Source organism: Andrena cerasifolii, chromosome 11 (genome assembly GCF_050908995.1).
Source record: "Andrena cerasifolii isolate SP2316 chromosome 11, iyAndCera1_principal, whole genome shotgun sequence".
Taxonomy (NCBI): domain Eukaryota; kingdom Metazoa; phylum Arthropoda; class Insecta; order Hymenoptera; family Andrenidae; genus Andrena; species Andrena cerasifolii.
In genome coordinates this window covers 6,592,974-6,614,525 of record NC_135128.1, presented here as the reverse complement: position 1 = coordinate 6,614,525, position 21,552 = coordinate 6,592,974, and the positions used below count along the sequence as shown (strand labels likewise).

Below are 21,552 nucleotides of genomic sequence, written 5' to 3'. Positions count from 1 at the left end.
AATAATTTTTATTAGGTACTCTTACGTCTCCACTGTAAGCACCCAAAAGCTCATTTTCATCAGTTTCTTAAATCAACAGTTATAATTTATTGAAAAAAGGTCACCACTATATTTCAAAGAGCTGTAAGATCCACAATTTTAAAAATTTCGAAAAGTCCTTCGAGATACGTTTAAATATCACTAAAGACTGCAACATATCCAAGTTTCAGCAAAATCCGAAATGTTACTCCAAAAAGTGTCAGATTTCGCGTGGAATGGCCCATACTATTAACGCAAAACAGAATGAGCATTGCCTTTTCGAGCTCCCATCGAACCCAACATCTGGAAAACGAAGACTCCACAGGTCCGCGTTGACCTGAAACCACCGTTTCGCAAATTGCTACCACACCCCTTGCTACCCTTGCCTCTGGCGACTTGACGCCCCCGATTCGACTAACTGTTTCTGGCAAAGTGAAGGGAATCGAGGCACGGTCCGTGGAAATTTCGCGGAGACATGTGGCTCACGGATTTTAGGGCCCAGTCATCGCAGGGTCATCAGGGTAAGGAATCCTTCTCCACCCCTTCCGGCGAAACTCTGGACGGAGGAGTCCCAGAACGAATTCGACACGCGCGTCGGGGTAATTACTACCAGACGGCTGTTTCCTCGGCGGGTTTTCGCGCTTTTCGGCTCCTCCGCTTTTTGGCAACCGTAATGAGAGAGCGCGGTGAGACGGGGATGAACTAATTGGAAACGGGCGCCTTCTAATCATCGACTTTGACCCGAACCTCGCGCCAAAGGTGACGGTCATCTGCAGCAGGGGAGGGCGTGCGTCCGCCGATAATTAGTCTTCCAGAGGTGCTGGCGTAATTATGGCCCCTCGGGTTTGCTTTGGTCGGGAATGATCGAGATTCTTGTGATCTTCGACGCCGACGGTGTCGCGTTGGTGACGAGCAAATAACACGATCTGCCAGCAGGGAACTCGTTTCGAGAGGATTGCTGAGGAGCTGGACAAAGAAGCCCGGCGAACGTGGCGGCTAATTGAGCGGATCGATCAAGGTGGTAATTATAAGCGATTATAAACTTCGTTCGCCTGACAATTGAAAAGTGGGGCATGAGCGTAAAATAATACGCAAACCTCGAGTGGAACTTGAAGGCAGATTTAATTCGAAGGCTGGGGAATCCAGTGGTCCTTTTTCTTATTTAAATATAAAGAACGTGGAGATCGTTTATTATGTATTATAAATAGAAGCTTGATCTTCCCTGCAAGATTACATTTTCACTTAAAAACCGCTTCGCCCGTCTGAAACGACTAAAGAAAGACCAGGACCATATCCTTTTCTCCCCGCTTCCTTTTTTTGTTTCCAACACCCGAGCGTCTGCTCCAGGATTAATTTCGCCCGTTGAATCGCAGAAACTGCTTTTGAAAGTGCTTTCCTCCTATTTGACCCTGAAGCGGCCTCGCCCCGGGGACGATCAGGTTTCGTCGAATCTGCAAACCGGATGGCGAACGATAGCGCGAACGAAAGGATTCCGTGTGCCGTTGTTAAAACGATAGACGTATCTGCGGGGCCTGGCCATTTCCTCGACACGGGCCATTGTCGTGGACCGGCCGGACAATAACGCTCTCCGGAGGATTCTGTGCGCGAATTAGAGCAAACCCTTTCTCCGAATGCTCGCTCTAATTCGACGGGCGCGGACCGCAACGAGACGCCCAGCGGGACACCATTCACGGATTCGTCCCGTGGAGAAACAAGTCTGGAATGAGCCGAGGAGATTATCTGGCTGCTGTCGTTAGTGGAGCATTAAAAATAAACCGCGGTGGCCATATTTTGTCAGCAGGACAATTGTACTGTCACAACAGTTGTACCCTGCACGCCGAACTCGCGACACAATAAAGAAGAATTCAAATTGGTTGGCGCTTTGCGAGTTAATCTTTATTTACCTAATTTCGACCAAGTATTCATGTTTGTCCGCGAATTTCTCCGCAACTACTGGACCGATTTTCGTGAAACTTGTTGCATTTAGTTTGGCTTCGATCAACTTAGGTCGCGAAGAAAGAATTATCAAAATCGGATCAGTAGGTTTGAAGTTACATCAAAAATAAGAAACCTGTTGTTTCAGATTATTATTATAGAGTAGAGACTCTCTGTCTAAAAATATTTTTATTGCAGTCGGCGCCAAATAATTAAAAATTTACTAAAAGAGAATTGTAGTTTAATTATCATACAAATTACAAATTCAGGTAGCTAAAGTGGCTATGTGGAACCATTTGGCGCCGACTTCAAAAATATTTTTATATATTGTTTTTCATTGCGGTGCTTTGAAGTCGGTGAAAAAGTTTTTTTTTTAAATTTGTTTATGACGATAGCGCTTTATGCCGCAGATTTATGAAGCTGTTGTGTACGTGGAGGAATGCTCGGTATTTGAACAGGAGTGAAAGAAGGACACACTTTTTAATGTTAATTTAATATGGTCAAACTATTCCTAACCTACCCTAAAATTTTCAAGTTTGTAACTCTCGACTCTTCTACTCTTCGGCGTTCAAAACTCATCTCCCTACCCTGCTCTCGATTTTAGATCAGCTCCGCACTTTGCAAAATTTGCACGTGCATTTCACAAATCATTCTCGCTCGCGATCGGCACCTAAATTTAAATACGTACACGGTATATCTTCTGATCGTATTTGAGAAATTCTCGTTTCTTTTTTTCTGAATTCAAAAATGTACATTCTTGGTGATACGAGAGACAATTGGAGGAACCACGAGATCGCGGAGCAATCGAAACAATCAGAATCATGCTTCGCTTTGAATGGCTGCTGAGGACGGCTACAGAACTATCGAGTTGCAAATCAAATAAGGGCCTCCTGCCTAATCTTCCACCTCGAAATCGCTTTGGCGCAATCTCGTTTTTAATCAAACCTGATCACGGGTCCGTGCAGACAGATCCTCGCGGAGTGTATCGAACAGGGCAGATGATCCTTCGCCGAGCGTCCACCATGCTCCATTGTACTCCAAATTGGCTTTTTATGGCGGGTTAATATAACATCGAAGACGTTTGCAATCTTTTTTCACCGCCAGCCCCCGAAGATCGACGGTCCAGTGCTATCCCGTCGTGGGAAGAGGAACTGGTTCCATTCGTCGCTATCGAGATGTTTGCATACCCCGACTTAATTCGTGCATCGAAATCCTTAATTACTAAACGACGCCTGGTTCGTAAATATTCGGCAGTGTTTTTCGAAATTTTCCACCGTACTCGATGCGATTCGTGCAGTTTCTAACCCCGTCCGTCCCTCAGTTTCCCAATTCAACTATTTACCCCGTGGTGTCAAATTGGCACCAACAAATCAATACAATGCAAAGATAAATGGTTGACTTTGCGAATTCTTTTGTGAGAAATAAAAAATGAAATTTCTGTATAGCGATGTGCACTGTGTTCATTTGCATTTGTGTCAGGGATTCTCTGAGTCCAGTTCTAATTTATTAAACCACAATTCTGAAGTGAAATCTCATTCTCTACTCCTCTTCGAAATACTTTCCTCTCGAATGATCTATCACAATTTTCCGATGTCGAACGCAAGCCCAGCTGCCAGCACATGTACTACCAAAATACTGGAGAACGTAAGGAACACGTGCATCAGGAGTTCCCTTCATATTCGTTACCAATCGGAAAACACGATCGTGCCCTGTCGTGCGTGGAATTCATTAGAAGTGAACGGCGAGTGAAGCCGGAATTCCGTACAGAGCGCCGTGTTCTTTGGAGTCTCCTCTCAAGCACAGCGAATACAAAGATTTCCCTGAGCGAGTCACGTACCGCCCGTCTCGTGCCGGCTTCCGGTTAGGCCCGCCAATTCCACGGGCCACAATGATGGCCTCGGAACTATCGATCCAGCCACTTGCCTTCGACGAAATCGCCAGCAACATCCGATTTCCTTCTTACGCAGGCTTACGTCACCGACTTTGCTCACGAATGCAGGAACGATATCTCTTCCTCTCGGGAATAAGCCATCGGCCTGCCTCCACATAACGCAGCCCTCGTTATTATGGGTATTACGGATATCGAATGTCCTTTTGGTTCACCCATGGCGTTCCTCCTATCTCTGTCCCTCCCTGTGGCGTTTTCTCGCGGCATAATACAGGGCCCACGATGCGAGCAGGGAAAAACCGAGTCCTTGTGTACAATGCTCAGGCGCAGGCTGCAGTTCCGCCCACTTCCGGGCGCTGAATGCATCCTCGACTCGTCTAACTACCCTTAGCAGTTAAGCCATGCGAAGCGTAGAGACGCGTCCTTTCGCCGGTACGATTTTTCTCCTTCTTTCTTTCTTTCTTTCTTTCTCCTCGTTTTTTTTTTCATCGACCGCTTTCAGAGCTAGGCGAATGTAGTTCGTCAGCGCGTTCGAGGGTACGATTACCCCGGGGTACTTGAGGGAGGACTCTCGAATTTCGAGAAATATAGCGCGAGGAATGATGGTCGTGGTATATCTATGATTGCGGCAGCTACGAAGAGATCGATGATTGCTTAAGGGGGGTTTGCGGCTTGCTGGGCTGAAAATAGGTAATTCTTTGTGAATTTTTTCTACAAAAACGGTTCGACAAATTAATTTGAAATTTGGCAGGCTGTATTATTGTACCTTGAACTATCGTTCTGAATTTTTGTGCGACAGTGAAGAAAAAACATGGCAGATACAAAATGAGCGTTGAAAAATAATCGGGCGGCCCTCGCGTTGACGAAAAGTACTGTAAGTTTTATCCGAACGCACAAAAAAGAAAAGACATTCTTAATCTATATGAATGTGGCTATCGGTGGTAGTAGATTTATTGCCGTATCTGTTACCGTTCCTTTTTTGTTTAAAGAAGTTTCTCTGACCCTCGTAGATTTATCAAGTCGTGTGCTCTGTAAAATGTGTCCATCAGTCATCGCTTTGGGCTTCACTTTGTAGCTGAAGAATGATGTCTAGCTTTAGCAGATTCTCGTAATAGTGTCTTGTAATAATGTCTATGGAAGTGGAACGTTCGAAAGTTTCCACCCTTTAAAGTTCGCCACAGGGTGTGGGCTTTCGTTACGACCGTTCGAAGCTCGCTCGTAGAAACGGGCACACCCCGCAACACCCACTTCCCTTCCAGCTTGGATATGGGATACCCTAGGCCGTAAGAAGTTAAATGGACATATTATTTTCTGGAAAGGACACTCGAGACTTTCGCCATGGCGAACACGTGCGGTGGGTGTGGAAAGAGACGGGGCACGTGCGCTGTACATTGTTAGATTTCGAAAATTATGTTCGCGATAACGGAGTGCGAACAGACGTTCACTACTGCCTCGAGAAAAGTAGATACCTTATGGAAAAGCTGCGGAACCTTTGCACACGTTTCTAATAATTCACCGAATAATTAAGTTCTGTCAGTTTTGCATTATAAAATTAAGGGGGTCTCTTCTGAAAAGTTAACTTTTAACATTGCATTGGTCGATAATGTGAAGCAGAATTTTTTTCTAGAAAGTTGTAATCAACATTCCGTACGAACTTGCAATATTTGTAATCACAAATGTATCGACGCGCGTTACGAAAAGTAGCAGGTTTTATTTTTTCTACATGCAGTTGTACGTAAGAAAAAAAAATGAAATGTGCTGTATTTACTTTTATGTTCCCAAGAGTTACTCCGTTTTCAAATTTATGGACTGCTCATAAGTGTCCCGAGCGTGTAATGCACTTTTTATATCTTCCACAAACTGCTTCAGTCGCAGTACTCTCCTTTACTGAATCAGAATACTCGAGCCCCCGAAAGTCGGAGAATCCCGATTACGTTTCGGGACATGTAGCAGGAAATGACATAAAGAGCACCCGTGCCGATAAGAGAGCACCAGAGAGTTTCACTTTGGTAGCCTGACGTTCAAGTATCTGTTTTATTGCCCTATTTGCCACAAATGGCGACTGGTCTGGAGTTCTTAAAGGAGTACAACACCGTCAAATTCTCCAAAAAAAAAAACGTAACTTCATCGTGGGTTTCGTTTATATATTTCATTCTATCGTTTCTTTAATAAATTAATATTCGCACAATAGTTGAAACTCGTATGCAAGTATCAGCTGAAAGAACTGAATAAGTAGGTGATTATTTTTACAATGACGTTGTGAGTCATGTATCAGTGTTAAAAATCAATTTGACCAAATGAAACCTTGTTCCTGAACTTATTCCAAACACACAATTGAGGACCATGCAACAAGAGGGGTACAGCTCCATCTTTAACAACTTCAAGTAAATTAGAAAAAACTATTTACAAAATTATGGAGTCGACCTAAAATTAAACAGAGAAGACTAATTGAAAAATATACCCATATTTTTACAAATAAATAGTACTTATTGAGTTGATAAGTTTTTATTTATATTTTTGCGAGAAAATATTCTATAATAAAGATATTAATATTCATATTAGTATTTCTATTTTTATTTATTTGCAATAAATCGCTCATCTGTTGTTGGCTTTGCATCAAACGTGCGTCGAACGTTGTAGAATTTGTTTACATATAATAATTTTTCTGAAATATTAATCCCCACAAAGGGATCATTGTATTACAGGAAATTCCATTAAATAAAAACAGTTTTCACCTCCGATTCACACTTCTCTAAATCATCAGCCAATCGTCGACCAGAAAACGACGTAGATGAAGCCGCAAGTGCTACTCAAATACTTTTAATGAACCACTACTGGATCTGGACAGTGTTTCCAGCAAGGCAGTTGGCAATCTTCGGCCCAGGAAGGAAAAGGAGAAATTACAAGGCCGAAAAGGAGAATTCCAGGAAGGTGGTAGGTTTTCGTCCTGTTCGCGACTGTCCAACGAACTTCTAGGCAGCAAGTGGGCCCTGGTAACGGAACACCGGACCAGCGGGATCGACAACAAACAGGAACTGAAAAGGGCGGGTGCAGTTATCGGGTTACCGGTGCAGCTTTAAGCCAATTCCCCTGATTTATTGACGGAAGTCGATTAGAGGCAATCTTACAGTTAATTAGCGTAAGAGCACCCCGTGACGACGTATCGAATATTGGAGGAAACACTCGTGCCAGGGGGCTGGTTTGGGGATGATTTAAGGTGAACATATGCGAGCGCCAACAATGGGTACAAATTCCCCAACTTAACCATTAAAAAACACAGATTTAAAAGCATAAAATATATTATTCAAATTCAAGCTGCTTCCAATTAGCTCTTCACTTTATCATCGTAAGCAGTGACGCACTCAGGATTTAATGTTGGGGGAAGCCGAGTTCAACGGATGAAAATATTTTGAATGCCAATTTCATAAAATTCATAAGGAGATTATAAAAATTTATTTAAAGAATACAATCTTGTTTTCATTTCTTCTTGCAATGCCCCTTTTGGGGGTGTCAGCCCCCCCCCTCCCTACGTGTGCGCCACTGATCTTAAGGGATGACATACGTTCTCAACTTTCGAAAAATCGATTTTTGAGTTTTCACTGAAATCAAATGTTGACAGTGTGTAGAATATAGGGCAATAAGAATTAAAGCGATATCTCAATATTTAACGAAGATATTTGTCATAATGCGAAAGCGTGCACGGTCGAAAAAAATTCGGCCGTGCCGAACACTAGGAGATCAGGTACAGCGTTCAGGTAGAAACTCACAAATACATGTTTCCGTTGCCGCTAATTTTATTAGCAAAAGTATAGCTATATATTTGATATATTCTACAGCATATAGTATCCTTGCAAATGGCGCTGCGAGAGATATACTGTTTGACACTATTTTTTGCCGAATATATGACTCTCTTTTTTCATAAACTTTTGCGTTAATCCATGCAGAATGATAATTTCTAAGGGTCATCGCGCGATTTTTCGAAATTTCTAATATTTAATATTTACTTTACAATTTAAAAATCGAAATTGTAGACGAAAAATCGACTTCTTTCTTCAAAATGGCATAATTGTCTTATTTTCTACAAAATTAAAAAATTTGGCCCGGTGGCCCATTGCTACAACACCATTTTATAAGACCGGCGTTGAATTTTTAATGTTGTGAAAACGAGGGGCGATATTTGCAAAAGTGTATCAAACAATTTTTTTATACGAATAAAGGTTCCGAGAACAAGATACAATTATGTATAACATTTTCGATTTATTTTACACCTCCCGAGAAAAAAGTCCTAAATGTGATGAATTATTTCGCGCTGAGAACGCACGCTACCCCTTAAGTAGTCTTATATTCATTCTTATAATCTTCAATCGTCCCAGTATGCCACCCTTTAACATTCCACCCAGTAGATAAATAAAAAGAACAGAGAAATGCCCCAAAGCCGAGAAGAAGCTTGCCGTTCTACTTTCCGCCGTTAATCCCCAAAAGTATCCAACAAAGTGGCACGAGTACGCGAGCCATGCTCGGTAGCGTAGAGTTCGCGTGGCCGACTTCCTTGACCGGAACCACGTCCGAATTCCCTCGAGCTACCGCCGCGGCGGGGCCTCTAATCCGCATCGGGCCTTTTCCAGGATTTCCACGGGCTTGGAGAAGCGAGCTGGCTGGCCGCTGCGGATGATCCTAAATAAACACGCGCACGGCCACACGACCGGCATCCCCACCCCGAGCGGGCTCCCTTCCGCGGCAGCCCTCGAGCAAACAGGCGGCTACAATGCGGCGCATTGTCGCGGAAGGGCGGCAGGTTGGGTGAAAAGGTGGAATCGGCGGGCGAAGGTGGAAAAAGCTGCTACCTACGGCCGCCCTCGTTCTTCCTTTACCTCCGCGGAGGAATGAATGTTCCCTTTCACTGTGCAGGGTGTTATGTCACGACCTGTCTACTCCGGGCTACCCCGTGGGAGCACGCCGATGATGAAACGGGGGCAAAATACAGCCTGCAGCTTGCTGGGGGATGATGGATGGGAATCTGGGACAAATCGATCGCGGAGCAGTTTCCTCTGTAATCGTCCCTGCCCTTTGGACTGCGTATATTGCACTTTTGCGAAGTTTGCTCGATGGTTGCTCGGTACAGTTATTGAGGGGCTTCCTTTGGTAGCTGCAGAGGAGATACTGTCGCTTTGGCGACTGTTGACCTTCCCTTGACGGTGCTTTATTCGATTCTGTTGGGTAGAAGCTCCGTGGAACTCTTTTTCGCACGGTGGACGTTTCAATGGAACTGAGTTAGTGAAATATTCTGTGGTATGATGCAGTATTTGCACTGTGCCAACTGGTGTTCAGTGGCTTGATATTTGTTGCTTCACTGTGTCGACGTATTGCTGTCGTTTACTTTCATAGCTTGGATTACTTCGAATGGAAACTTGGTGAAGATACTAGCTCTTGCTTCGATATCTCCCTCGCGGAGTGAGTAATAATCGAAGTCCGATCAATGGTGGAAACTTCATTAACTATGGCATTCCAAGCAAATAACTATCATCTATATTGTTTTACCTCGTGGTACAATTTGCAGGATGAGGAACCATCGTACATCAAGTCCCATTTACCTACCACTGTGTCTTATCTATCTTCGTAATCTACCATCTCCATCACACTAGTCCAGTAATCTGCCTCATAGTTATTTGGGATTTCAATCTGCTTAAAGCGAGTGTGGTCTGTGGGCAAGCATGCAATCTACGAATTGCGGCCTGGTACGTTGTAGAAAATAGTTGATAGACTGCAATAGACATGGTACCTCTCTTCAGCCTTCTTCTCAGTCAACGCACGGGACTCCTCAATCTTCCCTCCTGCGATTAACGTGCCCGTAAAAACCAGTCCTTCGTAAAGTATCCTTTACTACTTTCATTACGCTGAATTACGCTTCCCGCTGTCCACCCTGCAGATCACTTTACGCGTAGCAGCAGAAAAACGCTAATCACCTGCCTATACGTCAGAAATTACCATGCGAATAAAAAATGCGGACATCAACTAACCGGTATGAATTATTTCCATTATGTAACATATAGGTACAGTTGCCCGCAAAAGTATCCGCCCACCCCATACATGTAACATGTTTTATTTATTTAATTGCAAGTAACGCTAACTTCAGAATTACCCATTATAATTTACACTAGTGTAAACCTTGATTAATATATCTTTAGTTAGTGCCATCTTACCAACGAAACGGTCGAAGAAATTTTGCTAGATGAATGGAACAAGATAAGTTCGAATTTCAATTGAAAATTAGTTGCATCTGTGCATTTATAGATTAAAGCTGAGAATAAAATCGCAGGAATATTAGGGGAATACAAATTAGAGAAGAGTGTAAATTAAATATTGAATTTGGGGGAATATTTTTTTGCACGACCTTTGCTACTTCCAAGGATAACACTTTTTTAAATAAACTGTGTACCATCATTTTAAAATAAAAGTATATTAATCAAGGTTTACTTTCGCGTGAATTAGAATTGGAAATTCTTACTTTGAAGTCGATTTAATATGGAAAATATGTTACATGTAGGGTGGACGGATACTTTTGTGAGTAACTGTATTTCCATCGTTACGGATCATTCCCCAGCTGAGTGGACGTCTAGGCCTGACGAGAAACAACTGCTGAAAATAATAATCGCACGGACATACCAGTAAATAGCCGTTACAAAGGATCGTGATACGTAACGAGTCGAAATTACACGCCTTCCATCGAGGTTCTCGAGGAAACTTATCTCCTACCATTCACAGTTCGCACAGATTTCCCTCGGTCCTGATGTTTGATATTACGCTAGACACCTTATTGGTACTCCAACGAGTTGCACGAAAGAACGAGCAAACAGATTCCTTCCACTCGGTTGGCCCCCAAAAAGGGAATCAGAGACGCGGTCCGCAATGAGAGAATTACTCATCCTCCAGTAATCTCTGCCACGATCACGTGATCCACGAGGATCTATTCTCCGAAGCTTGTTGATTCTTCGAGTGATCCTCGAAAAAAGAAGCGCTCGTGGGTAAGACCAGTCGCAGACGGCGAATTGGCATGGCCCCGTTCTCTCACTGGACAGACATTCGTCATTATTACCATTGACCGTTGGTCTTCTGGGCCCTACCCATTCGGGTTCCACAGGAAGTGGGCCGGTCGGATCAAGGGCCTGGGCTGCCCTTTTCCATTCTAAAACGCTCCATTCAGGTGTAATAGTCAGTTAAAGACTATCCAAACATATGATCCCCACCGGTCGCTTCGAAGAGCCTCTGTGCCCCCTGAACTTTCTCATGGCGAACTTTTGTTCAGGAGAAATGCGAGTGACCCATCGCTGGGCACATTCTTCACGGACGATTCCGCAGTCTCAATTTGCCTGGAAAGAATACCCTTTTGGGCGCATCATTCTGCGAATAACATACTGGTGCTGTTTTTCTTTCGATCTCTCCATGCTTCCTTCGTGTCAACATGTCTGATATGTTTTCTCAAAGATAATCTGTATAATCTAGCTGGATAATTGAGGAGTCCTTGTAGAAAACACTGTAAGTGCCAGAATAAAATTCTATACCATTGGCACGTAGAACATTTTCCAATAAATTTCTATTTTTAATTTTGGAACTTACAGTGTTTTCTACGAGGAGTATTCAACTAGTGAGCACACATCCCGGTGAAACATGTGAGTATCTCGTGGCTATAAATGTAGATTAGTGTTCTGTGGGATTAGTATTACGAAGTTTAGTTCATGCAGAGTCTTTGAAATATTACAAGATATATCTGGAGTTTTCTTTGTGCGTTGAAATTGGGACATTTCAGGGATCTTCTGGATTTCCTAAATCAGTTATGCTTGGACAGTAGCGCACCCAGAGGGGGGCGTAGGAGCCCTGGCACCCCTCAAAGAAGGGGCTTTGTAAGAAGAAAAGAAAATTGGATTTTATTATTTAAATAAATTTTAATAATCCCCTAATGAATTTTATTGAATTTTATTAAATCAGGATTAAATCTTGAGTGTGCCGCCGTGCATGAACAGCTAGTGCTTTGAAAATAAAGGGAGGGAAAAGGGGTAGGAAAGTGGAGCAGAGAAATGTACGAAAAATTTTCAGATGCGTAAGCTTAGTTGCCTCTAGAAATTTAATCCACTTACATCCTTAATCTTCAACGTGATTTCGCAATGTGAATTGGATACAGAGGACCACACGCAGCTACCTAAATAGAGGAATCACCTCGAGTGTGTTTATCCACGTGATCTTCGAACAACAAACGTGGAAATCCTTAAATCCTAAATCAACCTGCCGCGCAGCCGAAACCGAAGGCAAACTGCAAACAAACGACGCTGGTGGTGGAAACGCAGAGGGTAGGCCGCGGTCCAATCTGGTGAAAGCCAAATATTGGCTGACTAAATAAAACGTGCTTCTGCGGGCCATTTAAGTCATTGCGATTTAATGGAGGCGCGCGTTTCGCGGCTAATCCTATTTCGTCAACCTGTAAAAAAATCCTCCACTCGAAAAATCAAACGTTCCGCTGCAATCCTCCACTGCAGCACTCGCAACGATCACGTAAGTATAATTTGTAGGCATTCCGTGCGATTGGCACATAGGTGACGCCCCGTAGTTGGAGAAGCTAAATTTCAGTAAATTTAGTTGAAATTAATTTCAAGTTTAAATGATTACGTCAAAAATTTTAGTTGGAGGCGGTAAATTTTAGTGAATTTATTTGAAATTAACTACGATTTTAATTGATTACGTTAAAAAATTTAGATGGGAGACCTGAATTATAGTTAATTTGGTTTAGGTATGTGGGGATACTACCGATGTTTAACGCTAGATTACTAAACTACCCTGTGAGTGACGTTGGTACTAAACACTAGTAAAAAGTTTGACTTTAAAATGAAACACCAATATTTTCGAGAGAATATTTTTTACTCGAGTAGGAACATAAAGTTTATTTCTTTGGGCTTAAGCGATCAGAAAACGATAACAGAATGAAATGTGTTTTTATTCTGTCATTTATAGCCCGACATATTGGCTTCTTGCATTTCATGAAAAAGTTGATTGTCCTTTTCCTTGATTTAGATGGACACAAAGCGCCCTGATTTTTTTTAATGATTCGGAATCGAAGGAATCGTCGATTTGCTGTCGTAATTTTTACTATTATTTTTACTATATATTTTTTTGGTATTCTAAGGTTAAAGTCAGAATTACAGAAATACACGACTGTTCTGCTTGAGGGCAAACTATATTCTGGTACAAGAATTACATTACAAACATTAATAAGAAAATCTTAGAAGCCAATCAATATTTACAATAATAAAGAATAACTAAACATAAATCATTAACAACCTACATCATTCATTCCATAAACTATAAACTCGCGCCCAAACCATTCACACGGGCGCGCTTATGCAACACTCACACAACCCCCACAGGTATTTGTAAAGCTCGGAAGAGAGTAATATCGGAGAGTCGACGCTGGGGGAATTGGTAACGCGCCTCGCCAGTACTAAGAAGACTCGGAGATCTCGGGTTCGAGTCTCATCGCCCCAGGTTCTCTTTTTCACCCACAAATTTCCTGGCGGAAAACTAATAAGCCAACCTAAAAAGCATTATTACACGAACATAGAACACCGAAAGCTTCATTTTCTAACAAAAATGCTTCCTAAAAATCCCAGAAATGGTACTCGAAGCAGTGTCTCTCCGTCCACCACAAATCGACTCACCCCGCTGGAAGGCGGCGCAAACGAAGGTGTCGTAAAAAATGCTTTTCGCGAGGCCCCGAGGGAAGCTTTTAAGTCGGTCCTTATCTGAAACGACCTGCCTTCTTGCTAGCAGCGGTAGCGGCGTTGAACGGGGGCGAGCCGAGAGATACGAAAAAAAATAAAAAGGAAGGACGTCGAGGCGGCGGAGAGAAAGGGATGGGAAGCGGGAGCAAGACAATGACCGCTGTTCAAACACAAGGGGACTTCAAACGGCCGCCGCGTTCCTCGAGAGTCGACGTCATCGCCGTGGAGCGGCTCCCCGGGAACGGGTGCATCCTCGCGGGAGTTTAAGGACATCCGGCGTCTGAAATAACAAATATTTGCGCCACGGAAGGCTGCAGACTCGGCGAACCCTTTCATTTGTAACGACAAGCCGAAATTAGTGCGGCTGTACGAGAAACAGCAGCTACTATGGAACGAGTTGGAGGTCCCTAGGAGTGTTTTACTAGGACCACGGTGCCCAGCCACCGCGCGCCCCCGCGATGCACCCTGAAATAACCGAGTGTCTGTAAATACAGGTGCAACGGCGAATAATAACTGGTTTAAAACACCACCGCGGCCTCCACGAGCCTGTAACGAGTTTCGGTTGTTACACCAATCGCGGGCAGTAAAACGCGCCGAAGGTAATGCTCGCGAAAGCACGGGAAGAGGGCCGTTTTTACGACGGCGCGGCGGCACCGTGGTTCGCGCCTCGGCGCGCGGGAAAAGTAAATAACAGCGGGCATCGAGGCTCGCTTTCTTGCTCCCTTGGTACGCCGACTGGTCGAGGGGACCATTTCGGTGGTTTTTCTGGCAGGAAGCATTTTTTTTTAATTCGGTGTAGGTGAAAGTGAGGTGGCAGGTATCTCAGGTCTCGAGGTGTCAGGGAAGAACATCGTGGTGGACGCGACAGGTTTCGTTACAGTGTACCGAGTAATTAAAAGATTGCAGAGATAAGGGGAGGGGGGATTATTAATATTTTATCAGGAGAATCCAGGTTGTCATGCTTCTGAACGCCTTTTCAATTCTCCTTGAAATAGCAGAGCGGCGAAGCTTCATTTTGCGCAGGCTTAATGATTTTGTCGATGAAGCTGCCTCCTTTGAAGCGGCGCAGGGTTATTCCCCCCCGTGCATCCACCTTCGTCAAGTGATAGCGCTGGCACTTGTTGGGCACTTTCATGTCGTTCTGCGGCAAACAAAAAAAAAGTGGGGCGCGGAAGACATCCCCATCTGCATACGCCAGAAACGGGTTCACGGTTTGACTGACGAGCGCCGCCCCATCCTAATCGTTCAATCGCTAAAAAATTCACAAAAAGGATGCTGATGGGGTGGGGGGAGTGGGAGAGAAAAAGGGTCCTGAGAAACAAACTAAGACGAGAGACCGTTCGGCACCGAGCACCGCCCTTGCACTCCACCCATCCATCTACAGCTTGCATATATTTTTGGGCAGCTAGTTTTTTCCCCGAGGGAGATTTATCACGTCCCTACGCCTCTTTCGCGGGCTTGTTCCATCAGCGGGCCGACGTGTGGCAGGGAATAATTGGCAGGCTCGAGGAGCGGCCGTGTTTAGTCCGACAACGCCACGTTCCGTAGATTGTTCGGGGAACGGTGAAACCGTCGCGAATCGCCAAAGTGGACGGCGAAATCTGCCGCTGCGGCAAAGATCTTTGGTAAATGGTATTAAACGACTTTGAAGTTTGCGGCTGACGCAGTGGAATTGGAATACAGCCACCCCTCTTCCACTTTGGATCGGAGCAAGTCGAATGGCAGACATGTTCGGAAGAGGATGCTTCCTCGAAGCTAGTCAAACCAGTGGCGCCCTCAGGATTTAATCTTGGGGGGAGCCGAGTTGAAGGGGTAAAAATTCAATAGGGGTTTGTAAAAATTTATTTAAAGAGTGAAATCCAGTTTTCTTCTCTTTTTACAAAGCTCTTGAATTACTTCAGACGTGGTTACATTAATCTCCTTTTTCCGGGACCACTTACCCCCCTCTGGGGGCGCCACTGACACAAACTATATGGAGTTTTTAATGATTGTAGGATAATTTTGTTGTGAGGTATTTGGACGCCGAGAACAAGGCAACGGATGCGACCGTGTGTGTGCCCGAAGGTCGCCGGACATAAACATCGTCGGTAGCAGGAACCGTTTTACTATATTTCCGGAGAGCGAAAGGAAACAGAGAGAAGTACGCGGTTCTCAGACGGAGTCCTTTCTAAATTGTCCGGGTAATAAAATAATAAACGTACTCTAGAATATTCACTCTCACACACTTGCTGAATCCTCTTACTCCTCTGATCCCACATTATATTATAGCCGAGTTAAGGGAAGGTAAGGGCAAGGTAATTACCCTAGTAGCATTTATTGTTGGCATTTTGATGGCCAACTAATTCCCAACTTGGGGATACTGTGGGCCAACCAGAAATGCTACTAGGGTAGGGGAACAAATTGTTAGTGTGACTGATGGGAGTCAGTCAAGGTGATTTCGTATTCCATTAAACTGTAAGCTTAACCTTAAATGTATCAGAAATATAGCATTGTAGATTGCAAATAAATGGTACAGTACTCCTCAAACGTCCACAAACCTAAGATGACCATTTTTTTCTTTGAATTTCTGGGGACATGAGATATTTTTTTTAGAGCACCCCTACTCTTTGTAGTCATGATTACACTGTTGCCAAATTAATAGAATTTTAATAGCAAACTCGTGGCTTTGGTTTCATATTGATTATGTTGTAACTTTAAAGAAGAAATAATGAATTGGGAACTATTGCCGGAAATTGGGGACAAATGATTACCTTAAATTTAGATTTGGGGACAAAATCGGGAACAAAAATTACCGGGAACACAGACCGTGTTCCGGGGACTGTCCCTGAAAATCGGTGACGAATGTTCACTTTAATAAAACGCTCATATACTTAGCTGAATGATCTACCACTGTATATACAGTGGAATTAAAGTCACAATTGTACTGGTGGGTGCAAAAAGGGCCTCAGTGCCAAAAGTCAATTTCCGGAACAGTATCTGTAAATATTAAGAATTTAGATATTTTTTATACATAGTGAAATTGTTGTAAAACTGTCTATAATATTTAAAAAATTGATATATCTCCTTTGCAATATTAGTAGTTGCATTATTACAATCGGAATTATATAATAAATTAATCAGTGAAATGAATTTTAATTATATCCCTCTCAGGCCCTTTTTGCAGAAAAAAAGGGAGAAATATGGAAAAAGTTTATTTTTAGCATTATGTTTTATTATTTACTTAATATTTAAGTAAATGAAGAAAATATGTAGTCACAAACATACTAATAGATCGTGTCATGTTCAAGTTGAGGTATGTTTGGCTTAGATACGAGTTAGGATCAGTTAACCAACATCGATTTAGCAACTTTACAATAGCTCTGTCAATTTCAAAACTACGGCAATGAAATTTAGAGGACATATGTAAAAAAGAATGAGGAGTCTAATTATTCGTTTTATGCAAAAAGGGCCAGAGGGGCCTAAGGCCGTTCTTAAACCCAACAGTGCAATTACAATCAGCTTCAAACTGCTGAGCAATACTTTCGTTTTAATCCACGCTGAAGTAATCCAGCCTAGGATATGACCATACAAGTTGCCAGTGGACATTCTTAAACGAGTATGTGATTTATCTCAATCGTTTTGCTCTGACAGGAAAATTTGTTCCCTTGGATCGATCGATTCGAGCTGCTTCAAGGTAAAACATTCGAAGTTCTTCGGCTCGATCGCCGACGTTTACGCCAAACATGGAATAATCGCGGCCGTTCTCCTTACGAGCTCGAGAGCGCTAAGAAAATTGCACAAATACCAGGCGAAGTGGGTCGATTTTCTTGCATTCTGGCGTCGTGAGACGAGAATCGTGCTGGCAACTGGTCTGCTCGTGTCCCGAGTGACTTAATTAACTGTGCTATGTCTCACGAGGGAAACGATTCCTCGTGTACAGTAGTAGGCACCGATTAGACTATTTGTCGCGATGAGACGAGGATTTCAATGGACATAATGGGAGGAGATAAGAAAACGTTCGGTTTCAAAATTTTAGTTTGAATTTGCGCACTGTTATAAGATTCCCGTATGTACTAAGTTTGCAGTTTATTGAATCGACTGAATCGTAGATGTTTAACGAAGGATTTGAAGGATTTGATGGAAATGGTCCTTGGAGATTGATAACAGAAGGCATATTGCAGTTTTTTCCTTTCTTAAGTCGCAACCCCCTTTTATAATATTCAAGTTACCTGCGACCCCCTCCCCCATATAAGGTAAGGTAAAAAAACACATTAAAAATAGGTGTTTCAGAATATAATTCTAACTTAATAATATTATCTTAATACATAAATTAAACATACTTAAAGATATTTAATATATTTAACTATCTTATTTAGTGCGATGGTTGTGCTTCCATCTGGGTAACCAGCTTTTCCTTCTTTTAATTTATGAAAAATCAGTGTTAATCACTATTAATAGAACATAGCAATGTAACCATATTAAAAGAAATAAGTTCTATAAATCGTCAACTAAAAATAACCGCGTGGACACCCCTAAAAACTTAACTCACTGCTTGGAAACCACTGGCATATTAAATTCAATGTGAAAGACCGCAAATTGGAGTGAATTATTAAAACAATTGTTAAGTTTGAAAGGTCAAGAATGATTCTATGAGACAATAGAAGCAATATTAACAAAAGAGTGGATAAATATTTATAAGCACACAATTTCAATCGAGCAATAAAATGATTTTCAGCAGGAAATCTTGTTACCGATTTATATCTGCTAAATTTTAAATATCGTGGTCAGTTTAGCGTGAAGCGATCGAATCCAGGTCCGCAGATACGACATTCATGTATTTCGGTGCTTCACTCTGCGAGGTCTAGAGCACTACTCGGGCGAAACGTAAATAACAGCCTATGTTAACTCGGAGCAGTTCTATCCATTAGTCAAACAGGAGGGAATTAGCTGGAACCAGGGACCCAGTCGCTAAAATACGGCGGAAACACGAATAAACTTAGAGGAGCACAGTGCAAATACAGTTAAACACACAGGGTTAAAATTTTCTGCTCGTCTCTGCGCTCCATTTCTCCCTGGTGGAGCAAGACGTTGCCCCAATCGCCAAGGAGCTCAGATCGACCGTGGTCCAGGGACCCTCGAGTTACGTCTACGACACTGATGTAAACATAATACGCAATAAGGACTGTTCGATGTCAGTTGGTCGATTGTCTGTTCGAAGTCGTTTGTCTGTTCGAAGTCGTCGGTCAAAAATGAGCGCAGTGAATTTTGCAGAAGAGTTTACGCAACTGATTAGTCGCTGGACGAGATCTCCGGTCTTAAATGTAAAGTATATAAATATTACACTGTGACAGAGAATTCTGTTAGAGAATTCAACTGTAAATAGATATATTGTTGGTGGCCATAGGAGTGGGTTACCGTAACGAAGAAACAAATAATCCCACTGACTGAATTTTCTTACCGTTCGGTGACTTTAAGTCTCGTTAAACGCTGAATGTCCTTGCAGAAAGATGGTGCGGATAATCTCGTACCGTTAACAAAGCAACAATTAGTGAAGACCCTGAAGAGTGTGGTCCAAGTGATGCTGGGAGTGAATTTACAAGAGACACCTCAGACAGGCATCGCTGCTCCTAGTTCGAGTTCACCTGTAGCGACGAAGATGAAGCTTGAGCAAAGTAGTAAACTTTCGGGAAGGTAGTCGATGTGTTCTCCAAGAAGATTGTATATTATAATAGCTTGATTTTTGTTTTATCGCATTGCAACAGTTTTAGATTCGGATCTCTGGATGCTTTGACATCCTCGTCCGATGCAAGCAATGTCACTGCTCTTGATCTACTGTCGTCGCAAACTCAGGAAGAAATGGAGATCATAAAATATAATATGGTTGAACTTTTGCCTGAAGAAAAGAAGGTGTTGTTTTAGTAGTATTATGGTCTTCTCACTTTTGGTGACTTTTGCATAGAATTTTGAATCATTTCAGATTTCTGACTTATCAGATAATATATTTGTTCATTGTGTGTAACGTAAATATTTGTCTGCTGCCTGTAGTTCATCTCGCGATCCAATCCAACCATCCACGTGTCCTTCACCGATAAACCCGACGCGTTCATCCGCGAACAAACGGAAAGGGGTGTATTGCATAACGTCATGGAAGAACAGGGGGACAAAGTGAAGAGCCAGTTGCTCCTGAACAAGATCGAGGTGCTGAGGAACTGCGCAGCCGACGTCGTAGCGAAGATCGACGAATTGAAAAAGGTTGGCGAATTCATTTCCCATACTTCATCCGTCATGTGAATATGACATATCCTATATTTGGTTCAAAAACTAATACAGGTACTAGGGTTAGGTCTGGGTTTATCTGTTTTCAAAAGCCGGGTTTGAAAAGGTTTTTTTTTTTTAATTTGTAAAATACCGGTTTTTAAATTTAAAAATCTGGTTTCAGATACTAGTATTAATATATAAAGATTATTTGATTATTTAATTAAAAACGTTAACATTTTTACTTGAAATCACCTGGAGCACAAGCACATTGTAGTAATTGTTTACTGTACAACTAATATTCATGAGTTTATATTTCCTGAAGCAAAATACTATTAAGAAATAAAGATTTATAATTTATATTTTAAAAGAAATTAATTTATTTTATTTTACAAAATTTAATTGAAAAATTTATTTTGAAAAGAACTGCAATTTTGTAAAAGAAGTGTAAATATTTTTTACTGTTTTAAATATATTTCCTATTTTTGGTCAAACTTCGAAAACCCGATTAAGCGCTTTTCGTTAATACTGGAAATCGAAATCCGGTTTTTTCAAACCTCGGTTCTGTATAAATCTCGCCATATACCAACCGACAGAATAATCCAGGCAATGAACGAGGTGATCCTTAAAGCACTAATCTGTGATCACAATCCATATAATAACCGAAATAATAATCCTGACGATGGAATCTCCTTTCTATAGGAAATGTGTCCGCAAACAGCAAAGCCCATTCGCCGACAGTCTTCCATTGCCGCTTCCACAGGGCTGAGTGGTTGCTCGTCGCTGCTGAAGAAAGCCCCGCCACCGAATCACCGAAGATCCTCGATAGGCTTCCCAGGAACGTCCGCGACCAAGAAATTGAACACGACGGTCACGATAGAGAAGGAAAAGGCTTCCGCGAGGCGCCAGACGATCGCTAGCGGCTCAATTCCCATAAAACCATCGAAAATATCGCCTAGGAGCCGTTCACCCTTAGTCGCAGGCTCGGCCACCAAGAAGTCCCCACCGTCCACTCTCAGAGCCACGAAAAATCCCAAATACGCGCACATACAAAGTACCATACCGAAGGTTTTGTCCATCAGAAAAGCTCAGTAATGCGCGTTCGAAAAACAATACACGGTGCGCTTCAACAAAGCTGCTGCGAAGTCGCTGTCAAAGGGAACAATATTTGGGGTCTCAGTGAAAAGCTTCGACAGGCGACAACGAAGCGCGGTGACTCGATTCCACGGGAAAAAAGAAAGGCGCGGGCATTCAATTTCGCTGTAGAATGAAACCTTCGATACGTGAAATTGAGTTTTGCGATAGAAATCGATTTTTTTTTAGGATGAAAAGCGCGCAGTATTGTGGTTTCGAGCGCGGGAGGAGGGGGAAGGGGAGTGAGAGTTAAGCCGCTTAATGTAAAAGTGGTGGAAGCCAAAAAAGATTACATAGACTTATACCACTTCGTCAAAAAACAGAATGAAGATTAAACTTCCGAGATGTGACTTTAATAGAAACAGGCAAACAATTTACTTGCACCACTTTTACATTGAACGGCTCATTTAATAAAATCTGTTAATGTAATTATTTATTCGACTACTCAGTGGTCAGTATATTCTTGGTTTTATTACTCGTCGCTGGTTTCATTATTTATAATTCGTTTTAGCGGAAGTGACGGTTAGAGATACAATATTGTTATCCTTTTTAATAAAGGTGTTCATTCACGAAGTC

At 42.5% G+C, this 21,552-nt stretch overlaps 1 protein-coding gene across 2 annotated transcripts; it reads left to right on the top strand.

Annotated features, from left to right (window-relative positions):
* Positions 1–18,286: 18,286 nt before the first annotated feature.
* Positions 18,287–21,552, top strand: LOC143374622 (uncharacterized). Of its 2 annotated transcripts, XM_076822871.1 has the most exons (6): positions 18,290–18,551; positions 18,609–18,908; positions 19,091–19,278; positions 19,350–19,494; positions 19,633–19,839; positions 20,545–21,552. In XM_076822871.1, the coding sequence occupies exons 2-6, from the start codon at positions 18,777–18,779 to the stop codon at positions 20,935–20,937; spliced, it is 1,065 nt and encodes a 354-aa protein (XP_076678986.1). In that variant the 5' UTR covers positions 18,290–18,551; positions 18,609–18,776; the 3' UTR covers positions 20,938–21,552. The 2 variants fall into 2 exon arrangements, with proteins under 2 accessions (XP_076678987.1, XP_076678986.1); XM_076822872.1 differs by having other exon boundaries at positions 18,287–18,908; positions 19,356–19,494.

Bases quoted from the DNA above. Each gene is read 5' to 3' on its own strand.
- LOC143374622 (XM_076822871.1), top strand. From the start codon at position 18,777: ATGTCAGTTGGTCGATTGTCTGTTCGAAGTCGTTTGTCTGTTCGAAGT. The intron at 19,279-19,349 runs GTAGTCGATGTG...GCATTGCAACAG, and splicing joins AGTAGTAAACTTTCGGGAAG to TTTTAGATTCGGATCTCTGG. The intron at 19,495-19,632 runs GTGTTGTTTTAG...TGCTGCCTGTAG, and splicing joins TTTTGCCTGAAGAAAAGAAG to TTCATCTCGCGATCCAATCC.